General features: G+C 42.2%; 1 protein-coding gene across 2 annotated transcripts in view; it reads left to right on the top strand.

The window, feature by feature from the left end:
- The window catches only part of SLC2A9 (solute carrier family 2 member 9), a 1,122,280-nt gene extending 1,121,725 nt beyond the window's left edge, over positions 1-555 (top strand). For both annotated transcript variants that reach the window (XM_053704140.1, XM_053704141.1), the window contains exon 13: positions 117-555. In XM_053704140.1, the coding sequence (XP_053560115.1) occupies positions 117-392 (276 nt within the window). In that variant the 3' untranslated portion in view covers positions 393-555. The remainder of the gene's footprint in view (positions 1-116) is intronic.
- Positions 556-11,280: the final 10,725 nt, after the last annotated feature.

Genomic DNA, 11,280 nt, shown 5'->3' on the forward strand with positions numbered 1-11,280 from the left:
GGAAACAGGGGCATCAAGCTCCATTCGGCCCCGATGTGTTAAATTACTGTTAACACTGATATCATTAAAGTAACATTGAGAGATTGCTGACATTTTTTTATTTTATTTTTTTACAGAACGGTTTGAACAACTACTGTTTCCTCGTTTTTGCTACCATTTGCCTGGCTGCTGCTCTCTATTTGTATTTCATTTTGCCAGAAACAAAAAACAAGACATTTATGGAAATTGACCAATCCTTTGCAAAAATAAATAAAATATCTTCAGCCATTACAGAAAATGAAAATTACTCAATGGAAGAGAAATCTATCGAGCAGCTAGAAATCTGTGCTTCTCCTGCGCTCAGCAATGATAAGAATGAAAATGAAACAGTGGAGCAAACTTGTTCTGTGTAATATGGTGAGATATTATAACATTATGATTTACAAATTTAGAACTGTAAATGATATGGCACTGAAAAATTTCATCATATTAAAACATTTTTATAGTGGCATTATGTATTTTGTTTGAATATTGTGCTATGTGATAATTTATATGCCAATAAACTAAACAAAAATGTATTGTGTTTCATTGCTTGTCAGGGTAATTGGGAGAGGGGGATAGAGCCATCAGTAAATGCTAAGGGGCTGAATTATCAAGCTCCGAAAAGAGCTTGATGCCCCTGTTTCCGCTCGGAAACAGCAGTTATGAATCAGCAGTCTAAAGACCACTACTCCAAAACTTGTCCGCCTGCTCTGAGGCTGCAGACATCAATCCGCCGAATCCTATATGATCAAGCTGATTGACACCTCCTGCTAGCGGCTGATTGGCCGTGAATCTGCCAAGGGCGGCATTGCACAAGCAGTTCTGGTGAACTGCTTGTGCAATGATAAATGCCAACAGTGTCTGCTGTCGGCATTTATTAATGTGCGGCGGACATGATACACTACATTGTATCATGTCCGCTCACACTTTTATAAATCGTCCCCTAAATGTGTGTTAGTTCATCTTTAAAGGTATATGAAACAGTATTCCTTTAGTAAAAACAAATATGCTAAATTAAAGTAAACATAAAAAGAAACAGATTGTGGACAACCCCCCCCCACCAAAAAAAAAGTAAACAATGTACTTGTTGGTTTCCATAATGAGCACTTAAAAAGTCTCAGTGTAGCCACTGTTCTCAGGTTGATGAGGGAGCTGACATGGTCAAAATAGACTTCCTCTTTCTCTTATATTCACTGAGTACTAAACCAACTCATGTTACTCTAGAATGTTACTCTGTGACATCAAACTAGATAGGCCTAACAAGGTGTCTGTGACAGGAAGTAATAAACACTGCACAAATTAAGTTAAAAAAAGAAATATAAGATAAAATAATACATATTGTAATTAAGTATAACACACTTCTTATTGTTTTTTATTACAACAATGAATTACACTATTTTATATCCCATTAAAGATGAGAACCAAATGACAGCTAAACTTGTAAAGACCAAAGTTTTCTCATTAGAAATACAGGCCCGCCAAGATAGCTAGCACCAGAAAAAAAGCGGCTGCCATCTTGGAGAGAAAAATAACCTAATCAGCTCAACACTTGTGTATGTAATATTGCAATACTGCATCAGAATACTGCACTGATATCCAATACATAAGTATTTTATTATTATTATCGGTTATTTGTAGAGCGCCAACAGATTCTGCAGCGCTATAGACAAATGTGGAGTACAACAAAACAAATATAGGGATCAAATGGGTAGAGGGCCCTGCCAAGAGTTGCACTGTTGTAAGCAGCTCTTAAGAAGGTGATCTACAAACAGCTGGACTCTTAGGCTTACATGCTAAGGGGGTTCAGGGGATAGCAATGGAGGAGAGGAACTTGTATAAAGAAAGGTTAGCGTAGGTTGTATGCATCCCTGAACAGTAGAGTCTTTTAGGGAGCACTTGAAGCTTTTAAAACTAGAAGAGAGTCTTGTGGTGCGAGGCAGAGAGTTCCACAAGATGAAAGCCAGTCTGGAGAAGTCCTGTAAACGGGAGTGTGATGAGGTGACAAGAGAGGAGGAGAGTAGGAGGTTGTGAGCAGAGCGAAGGGGACGGGAGGGAGAGTATCTGGAGATAAGGTCTGAGATATAGGGGGGAGCAGTGCAGTTGAGGGCTTTCTATGTCAGAATTAGAATTTTGTGTTTGATCCTAGATGCAAGAGGAAGCCAGTGAAGGGATTGGCAGAGAGGTGCAGCAGATGAAGAGCGACGTGTAAGGGAGATGAGTCTGGCAGAGGCATTCATTATGGATTGTAAAGGAGCTAGGCGGCAGGTGGGGAGACCAGAGAGGACAGAGTTGCAGTAATCGAGGTGGGAAAGAATGAGACAGTGGATTAAAATCTTAGTTGTGTCTTGTGTAAGGAAGTGTCTAATTTTAGAGATGTTTTTAAGGTGGAAGCGACAGGCTTTAGCCAATAACTGAATGTGAGGAGTGAAAGAAAGATCTGAGTCAAATGTGACCCGAGACATCGGGCATGCGGGGTAGGGGTAATGATGGAGTTGTCGACAGTTATAGAGAGATTGGGGGTGGAGAGTTTAGAAGAAGAGAAGAAAGGGTGGAGAGTTTAGAAGGGGAGAAAATAAGGAGCTCAGTTTTGGAGAGATTTAGCTTGAGGTAGTGAGAGGACATCCAGTTAGAGATGTGAGAAAGACAGTTAGTGACACGGGTTAGCAAGGAAGGAGATAGGTCTGGTGCAGAGAAGCACTTGCACAACTGCTTATTTCCTGAAATCTTTGTTTATTGAAGTCCAAAAAAACACAATCAGCCCTAAATCATATCACATAAACACAGTGTATCTTTTCACCATCCCTTCAAGTCCCACCCATTGTGCTTAAGTCCTACATAACTACTGAATGGTAGATAGGCATACAGCGTACAAGGAAATAAACAGGAACAAGGTTAAGTATGTCAGTCAGGGGATGAAACTATAAATAACCTAAGGGCACAGGCAGAGAGTCAGAATCTGTTGTATCCAGATGTGTAGCAGCCAGGGGAGAGAGAGATGCAATTTTAGAAGCTACGGGCAAGAGATTTGTATAGTCACAGATTTCACAGCCAAGAGAGAATCTAATGCAGTCAGGACCCACAGCCAAGAGGTCACCTATGTCCAAAACCCACAAAGCCACAGATTCAGCTTTTATGCTACTGGGGAAGAACTTTCTGCCCTAATATCCTCCTCTCACGTCACTACATGTCCCCTTGATCCCATCCCCTCCCAACTACTGCCCTCCCTCTCTCCTACTCTTACTCCTATCCTCACACATATTTTTAATCTCTCCCTTAGCACCGGTATATTTCCCTCATCCCTTAAACATGCACTAATCACACCTATCCTCAAAACATCTTCTCTTGATCCATCATCCCCATTCACCTACTGCCCTATTTCTCTACTCGCCCTTGCCTCAAAACTTCTAGAAAGCCTTGTATATACACGTTTATCACAATTTCTCTCTCACATTAAACCTTGATTTCATCCTGGATGTCCTCTCATTACCTTAAACTAAATCTCTTCAAAATCTAAGCTCCTTAATTCCCCCCCTTCTTCCAAAATCCCTACCCCCCAACTGTTGATAATAATATCATTAACTAAACCCCACATGCCCAATTTCTTGGGGCCACACTTGACACAGATCTCTTTCACTCCCCACATCCTGTCTTTGGCCAATTTCTGCTGCCTCCACCTTACACAACAACCCCAAAATCTGCCACTTCCTCACACAAGACACTACAAAGACTTTAATCCACTCTCTCATCATTTTGCGCCTTGCCTAGTGCAACTCCATCCTCTCTGTCCTACCTAGCTGCCATCTATCTCCCTTATAATCCATACAAAGTGCCTCTGCCAGGATAATCTTCCTTACATGTTGCTCCTCATCTGCTGCACCTCTCTGCCAGTCACTTCACTGGCTTCCACTATCGCCCAGAATAAAACACAAAATCCTGCTTCTAATAACACTGATCCACCCTATATCTCTAACTTAGACTCCAGATTCTCTCCCTCCCATAAATTAAAAGAGAGAAGCGCTCAACCTGGGAACAAACAATAGCATAATAGCTTGTTCTATGGCTAGTTACCACCCAAGAAGCAGCCTCTTTTTGCTCAACATGTGCCTTTCACAGAGAAAAACTTTCCTGTAGCATATCAGTCTGATCCTGACTTAACAGTACTGTCCAGCCCCGAACTACCAGGCAATCCCTCTCTGAACAAGAGAAACTGCAAAACTCCAGACATACGTTTCTGCCTTGTGTGGGCCTCGTCAGTGAGGTGCAGCCACATCCCTCTAGGTACACTGAGCAACGGGTCCACGTCTGAATTCCTGCATCAATCTTAGGGAGACTTCCCTAAGAGTCATAATTTGTAGAAATTAAAAGAGAGAAGTGCTCAACCTGGGAATGAACAATAGCATAATAGCTTATTCTATGACTAGTTACCACCCAAGAAGGAGCCCCTTTTGGCTCAACATGTCCCTTTCACAAAGAATAACTTTCCAGTAGCCTATCAGTCTGATCCTGACTTACAGTACAGTCCAGACCCAAAATACCAGGCAATCCCTCTCTAAACAAAGGAAATGGCAAAACCCCAGACGTACGTTTCGGCCTTGAGTGGGCATCATCAGTGAGATGCAGCCACATCCCTCTAGGCACACTGAGCAACAGGTCTACATCTGGATTCCCACATCACAACTAGGGAGACTTCCCTGGGAGTCATAATTTGCATAAATTAAAAGAGAGAAGCACTCAACCTGGCAACGAACAATAGCATAATAGCTTGTTCTATGGCTAGTTACCACCCAAGAAGCAGCCTCTTTTTGCTCAACATGTGACTTTAACAGAGAAGAACTTTCCTGTAGCATATCAGTCTGATCCTGACTTAAAAGTACAGTCCAGCCCCAAAATACCAGGCAATCCCTCTCTGAACAAGGGAAACAGCAAAACCCCAGATGTACGTTTCGGCCTTGAGTGGGCATCGTCAGTGAGGTGCAGCCACATCCCTCTAAGCACACTGAGCAACGGGTCTACGGCTGGATTCCCAAATCACACTTAGGGAGACTTCCCTAAGAGTCATAATTTGCATAAATTAAAAGAGAGAAGCGCTCAACCTGGCAACGAACAATAGCATAATAGCTTGTTCTATGGCTAGTTACCACCCAAGAAGCAGCCTCTTTTTGCTCAACATGTACCTTTAACAGAGAATAACTTTCCTGTAGCATATCAGTCTGATCCTGGCTTAACAGTACAGTCCAGCCCCAAAATACCAGGCAATCCCTCTCTGAGCAAGGGAAACAGCAAAACCCCAGACGTACGTTTTGGCCTTGTGTGGGCCTCGTCAGTGAGGTGCAGCCACATCCCTCTAGGCAAACTGAGCAACGGGTCCACATCTGGATTCCCGCATCACACTTAGGGAGACATCCCTAAGAGTCATAATTTGCATAAAATAAAAAAGAGAAGCGCTCAACCTGGGAACGAACAATAGCATAATAGCTTGTTCTATAACTAGTTACCACCCAAGAAGCAGCCCCTTTTTGCTCAACATGTGCCTTTCACAGAGAAGAACTTTCCTGTAGCATATCAGTCTGATCCTGAGTTAACAGTACAGTCCAGCCCAAAATACCAGGCAATCGCTCTCTGAACAAAAGAAACGGCAAAAGCCCAGATGTATGTTTCAGCCTTGTGTGGGCCTCGTCAGTGAGGTGGAGCCACATCCCTCTAGGCACACTGAGAAACATCTGGATTCCCACATCACAACTCGGGGGAGTTCCCTAAGAGTCATAATTTGCATAAATTAAAAGAGAGAAGCGCTCAACCTGGGAACAAACAATGTCATAATAGCTTGTTCTATGGCTAGTTACCACCCAAGAAGCAGCCTCTTTTTGCTTAACATGTGCCTTTCACAGAGAAGAACTTTACTGTAGCATATCAGTCTGATCCTGAGTAAACAGTACAGTCCAGTCCAGCCCCAAAATACCAGGCAATCCCTCTCTGAACAAGAGAAACTGCAAAACCCCAGACATACGTTTTGGCCTTGTGTGGGCCTCATCAGTGAGGTGCAGCCACATCCCTCTAGGCACACTGAGCAACAGGTCCACGTCTGAATTCCCGCATCACACTTAGGGAGATTTCCCTAAGAGTCATAATTTGCATAAATTAAAAGAGAGAAGCGCTCAACCTGGGAACAAACAATAGCATAATAGCTTGTTCTATGGCTAGTTACCACCCAAGAAACAGCCTCTTTTTGCCTAACATGTGCCTTTCACAGAGATGAACTTTCCTGTAGCATATTAGTCTGATCCTGAGTTAACAGTCCAGTCCAGTGCAGCCCCAAAATACCAGGCAATCCCTCTCTGAACAAGGGAAACGGCAAAAGCCCAGACGTACGTTTCGGCCTAGTCAGTGAGCAACGGGTTCACCTCTGGATTCCCACATCACACTTAGGGAGACTTCCCCAAGAGTCATAATTTGCATAAATTAACCCCTTAACGACCAAGGACGTACGCCACACGTCCTCAAAAAAAAATACAGTTAATGACCGAGGACGTGTGGCGTACGTCCTTGGTCTGGAAAGCAGCTGGAAGCGATCCTGCTCGCTTCCAGCTGCTTTCCAATTATTGCAGTGATGCCTCGATATCGAGGTATCCTCCAATAACCCCCATTGGCCATCCGATGCAGAGAGAGCCACTCTGTGGCCCTCTCTGCACCGGACATCGGTGGCCGGTATCGTTGGTGGGTGGGAGCAAGTCTGGGAGGCTGGTGGGCGGCCAGCGATGTGCCAAGTGGAGTGGAGGGGGGCGGGATCGGGGGCGGGACAGACGGGAGCACGCACGGGAGCGCGCGCATGCACTGGGGGGCTGCGGGCGTGCACGGGGCGGGAGCGGGAGGGAACCGCTACACTGCAGAAAAAATAAATAAACTTTAAAAAAACCCACAAATATTTAAAATAAATAATTGATCATCTAAGGGTTCTGGAAGGGGCGGGGGGTTGGTCTTGGGGGGGAGGAAGCTACACTACAGAAAAGGGCAATAAAAAAATAAAAAAACATACTTTTTGTTACTAAACTGGGTACTGACAGACAGCTGCCAGTACCCAAGATGGCGCCCATTAAGGCAGAGGGGGAGGGTTAGAAAGCTGTTTGGTGGGGGATCAGTGAGGTTGGGGGCTAAGGGGGGATCCTACACAGCAGCATATGTAAATATGCTTTAAAAATATATATATATAGCTTTTATTTTAGTACTGGCAGAGTTTCTGCCAGTACTTAAGATGGCGGGGAGAATTGTGGGGTGGGAGAGGGAAGAGATCTGTTTGGGAGGGATCAGGGGTTCTGATGTTTTTGGTGGGAGGTTGAGCTCTACACTAAAGCTAAAATTAACCCTGCAGGCTCCCTACAAGCTACATAATTAACCCCATCACTGCTAGCCATAATACACGTGTGATGCGCAACGGCATTTGGCGGCCTTCTAATTACCACAAAGCAACGCCAAAGCCATATATGTCTGCTATTTATGAACAAAGGGGATCCCAGAGAAGCATTTACAACCATTTGTGCCATAGTTGCACAAGCTGTTTGTAAATGATTTCAGTGAGAAACCTAAAATAGTTTTTTTCTAATTTGATCGTATTTGGCGGTGAAATGGTGGCATGAAATATATCAAAATTGGCCTAGATCAATACTTGGGGTTGTCTACTACACTACACTAAAGCTAAAATTACCCCTAAAAGCTCCCTACATGCTCCCTAATTAACCCCTTCACTGCTGGGCATAATACACGTGTAGTGCGCAGTGGCATTTAGCAGCCTTCTAATTACCAAAAAGCAACGCCAAAGCCATATATGTCTGCTATTTCTGAACAAAGGGGATCCCAGAGAAGAATTTACAACAATTTAAGCCATAATTGCACAAGCTGTTTGTAAATAATTTCAGTGAGAAACCAAAAGTTTGTGAAAAAATTAGTTAAAAAGTGAACAATTTTTTGTATTTAATTGCATTTGGCGGTGAAATGATGGCATGAAATATACCAAAATGGGCCTAGATCAATACTTTGGGATGTCTACTAAAAAAAAATATATACATGTCAATGGATATTCTTAGATTCCTGAAAGATATCAGTGTTCTAATGTAACTAGCGCTAATTTTGAAAAATAATGGTTTGGAAATAGCAAAGTGCTACTTGTATTTATGGCCCTATAACTTACAAAAAAAGCAAAGAAGATGTAAACATTGGGTATTTCTAAACTCAGGACAAAATTTAGAAACTATTTAGCATGGGTGTTTTTTGGTGGTTGTAGATGTGTAACAGATTTTGGGGGTCAAAGTTAGAAAAAGTGTGTTTTTTTCCATTTTTTCCTCATATTTTATAAAAAAAATTATAGTAAATTATAAGATATGATGAAAATAATAGTATTTTTATAAAGTCAATTTAATGGCGAGAAAAACAGTATATAATATGTGTGGGTACAGTAGATGAGTAAGAGGAAAATTACAGCTAAACACAAACACCGCAGAAATGTAAAAATAGCCTTGGTCCCAAACGGACAGAAAATGGAAAAGTGCTGTGGTCATTAAGGGGTTAAAAGAGAGAATCGCTCAACCTGGGAAAGAACAATAGCTTGTTCTATGGCTAGTTACCACCTAAGAAGCAGCCTTTTTTTTCTATACAAGAGAAGAACTTTCCTGTAGCATATCAATCTGATCCTAACTTAACAGTACATTCCAGCCCCGAAATATCAGGCAATCCCTCTCTGAACAAGGGAAATGGCAAAACCCCAGACGTACGTTTCGGCCTTGTGTGTGACTCTCCCTCCCATCCCCTTGGCTCTGCTCATGACCTCTTTCTCCCCTTCTCTCTTGTTACCTCCTCACATTCCTGTCTACACGACTTCTACAGACTGGCCACTATTTTGTGGGACTGTCTGCCTCACTCCACAAAACTCTCTCCTAGTTTTCAAACGTTCAGTCGCTCCTTAAAGACTCTACTGTTCAGGGATGCCTATAATATACACTAATATTTTCCTATCATAGTTCCTCTCCTCCTTTAATTATCCCCTTGAACCCCCTTAGCATGTAAGCCTACGAGCCTAGGTGCTTTGTAGATCACCTTCATGAGAGCTGATTTATAACAGTGAAACTCCTGGCAGGGCCCTCTATCCCTTTGTCTCCCATAATTATTACCTTGCATATTAGACCATGTTTTAAGCGCTGCAGAATATGTTGGAGCTCTACAAATAACTGATAATAATAATAATAATTTATAGGTGACACAGACTAATGATGATTCAGGTATCAAGCCAACATTAGAAGTGTATATGGTTATAAATATCACAAGCAGTGGAGAGATTGATGCCAAGTCAGGAGCCAAAGTCAAGAGTTTAGGAGAAGGTATGATAACAGGTGTCATAACCAAGGAAAATACAAATGCACTGTTAGAATCTAAACTTACGTGGACAACAGACAAGAGATAGACTACTGGTGTTAGGTAAGAAGCCATAGGCAGGAGGTCGAGATACAATATGGCGACACACAAATGGATGGGGAGAATGAATATGAGTACCAGAATGGAAGAGCAGACAAGAATGTTAGTACCACTATCAGCAACACTGTCAGATAAACAGCCCTGGGCTTATATAGAGTGCACTTGAGTAAAAATGCAGTTGTAGTGTGTGTATATCTAAGTGTCAAAGAGATCAAAGTCTACTGCGACAGTGTGATGGTTGCAGACCAGGACTCAGAGGAGATACTTACCCATATGCTGCATAGTAATAAGCAAGCCCCCTACTGACTCAAATTAATTAAAATCACTGCTCTGTGGAAGCCAAAAGAGGCAAAAATGTGTGTGCATGCTACTGGCAGATAAGGGGGTTAAAAAGGACAGGCCTTAGGATGAGGCAACCAAGGTGAGCACCTAGGACACCACACTTAAGGGGGGGGGGGCTGCACTGGTTCCTATTCACTGAGCCCTCTGTATCAGGTCTATCTATACAGTATCTATATTTATTTTATTATGTTAAAAATTGGCATTGCATCTCTGGTCCTCCCAAATATATCTTATTCCCAATATTGCACGCAAGCTTTTATAGGGAAAATAGGGCATATGTGGGAAGGTCAGAGCTGCAATGCAGGGTGTAGAAGCAGTGGTTCAAGTTGTCTCCTTAGCATGACTAGGAGAGTTAGCAGGGCTGACTGTGTTTGGAGCAGTTTCTTTGCACAGTTATTCATTTCTACTGTAAGTAAAATTACATTTGTTTTTTAAAAATTTTGTTGCAGCATGTTGAAGATTTTATAGACATTCTTAAGGGTAATTTTGTTGAGAGCTTTGTAATTATTGTAGGGCTTGGAGATTGTGATGTTTCTGTTGTATCTGTGTATGTATCTATGAGTTCATATATATTTCTTTATGTGGGTTTGTTTGAATCAATATGTGTCTGTGTGTGTATATATCTGTATACGTGTATCTGTGTGTGCGTATCTGTGTATGTATTTATCTGTGTGTGTGTGTGTATGTATCTGTGTGTGCGTATCTGTGTATGTATTTATCTGTGTGTGTGTGATCCAGCCAATAGGATGAAAGCTCAATCCTATTGGCTGATTGCAACAGCCAATAGGATTTTTTCCCCTTTAATTCCTATTGGCTGATAGAATTCTATCAGCCAATCGGAATGTGAGGGAAGACATCTTGGATGACGTACCTTAAAGGGAAACTTCATTCTATGTTGACTTTCGGAAGAAAAGGATGCTCCGCACCGGATGTCTTGAAGATGGACCCGCTCCGCGCCGGATGGATAAAGATAGAAGATGCCGTCTGGATGAAGACTTCTGCTGGCTTCGATGAGGACTTCGGCACGCTTGGATGAAGACTTTTGCCGCCTGGATGAGGATCGATGAAAACTTTGAAAACTGTAAGTGGATCGTCGGGGGTTAATGTTAGGTTTTTTAAGGGTTTATTGGTCGAGTTTTATTTTTAGTTTAGGGTTTGGGCAGTAAAAGAGCTAAATGCCCTTTTAAGGGCAATGCCCATCCAAATGCCCTTTTCAGGGCAATAGTTAGCTTAGGTTTATTTATATAGGTTTTTATTTTGGGTGTTTGGTTGTGTGGGTTTTACTTTTGGGGGGTTGTTTTTATTTTTTTTTACAGGTAAAAGAGCTGATTTCTTTGGGGCAATGCCCAGCAAAAGGCCCTTTTAAGGGCCATTGGCAGTTTAGTGTAGGCTTTTTTTTTATTTTGGGGGGCTTTTTTATTTTTATAGGGCTATTATATTAGGAGTAATTTGTTTTTA

This window comes from Bombina bombina, chromosome 2 (assembly GCF_027579735.1).
Source record: "Bombina bombina isolate aBomBom1 chromosome 2, aBomBom1.pri, whole genome shotgun sequence".
Taxonomy (NCBI): domain Eukaryota; kingdom Metazoa; phylum Chordata; class Amphibia; order Anura; family Bombinatoridae; genus Bombina; species Bombina bombina.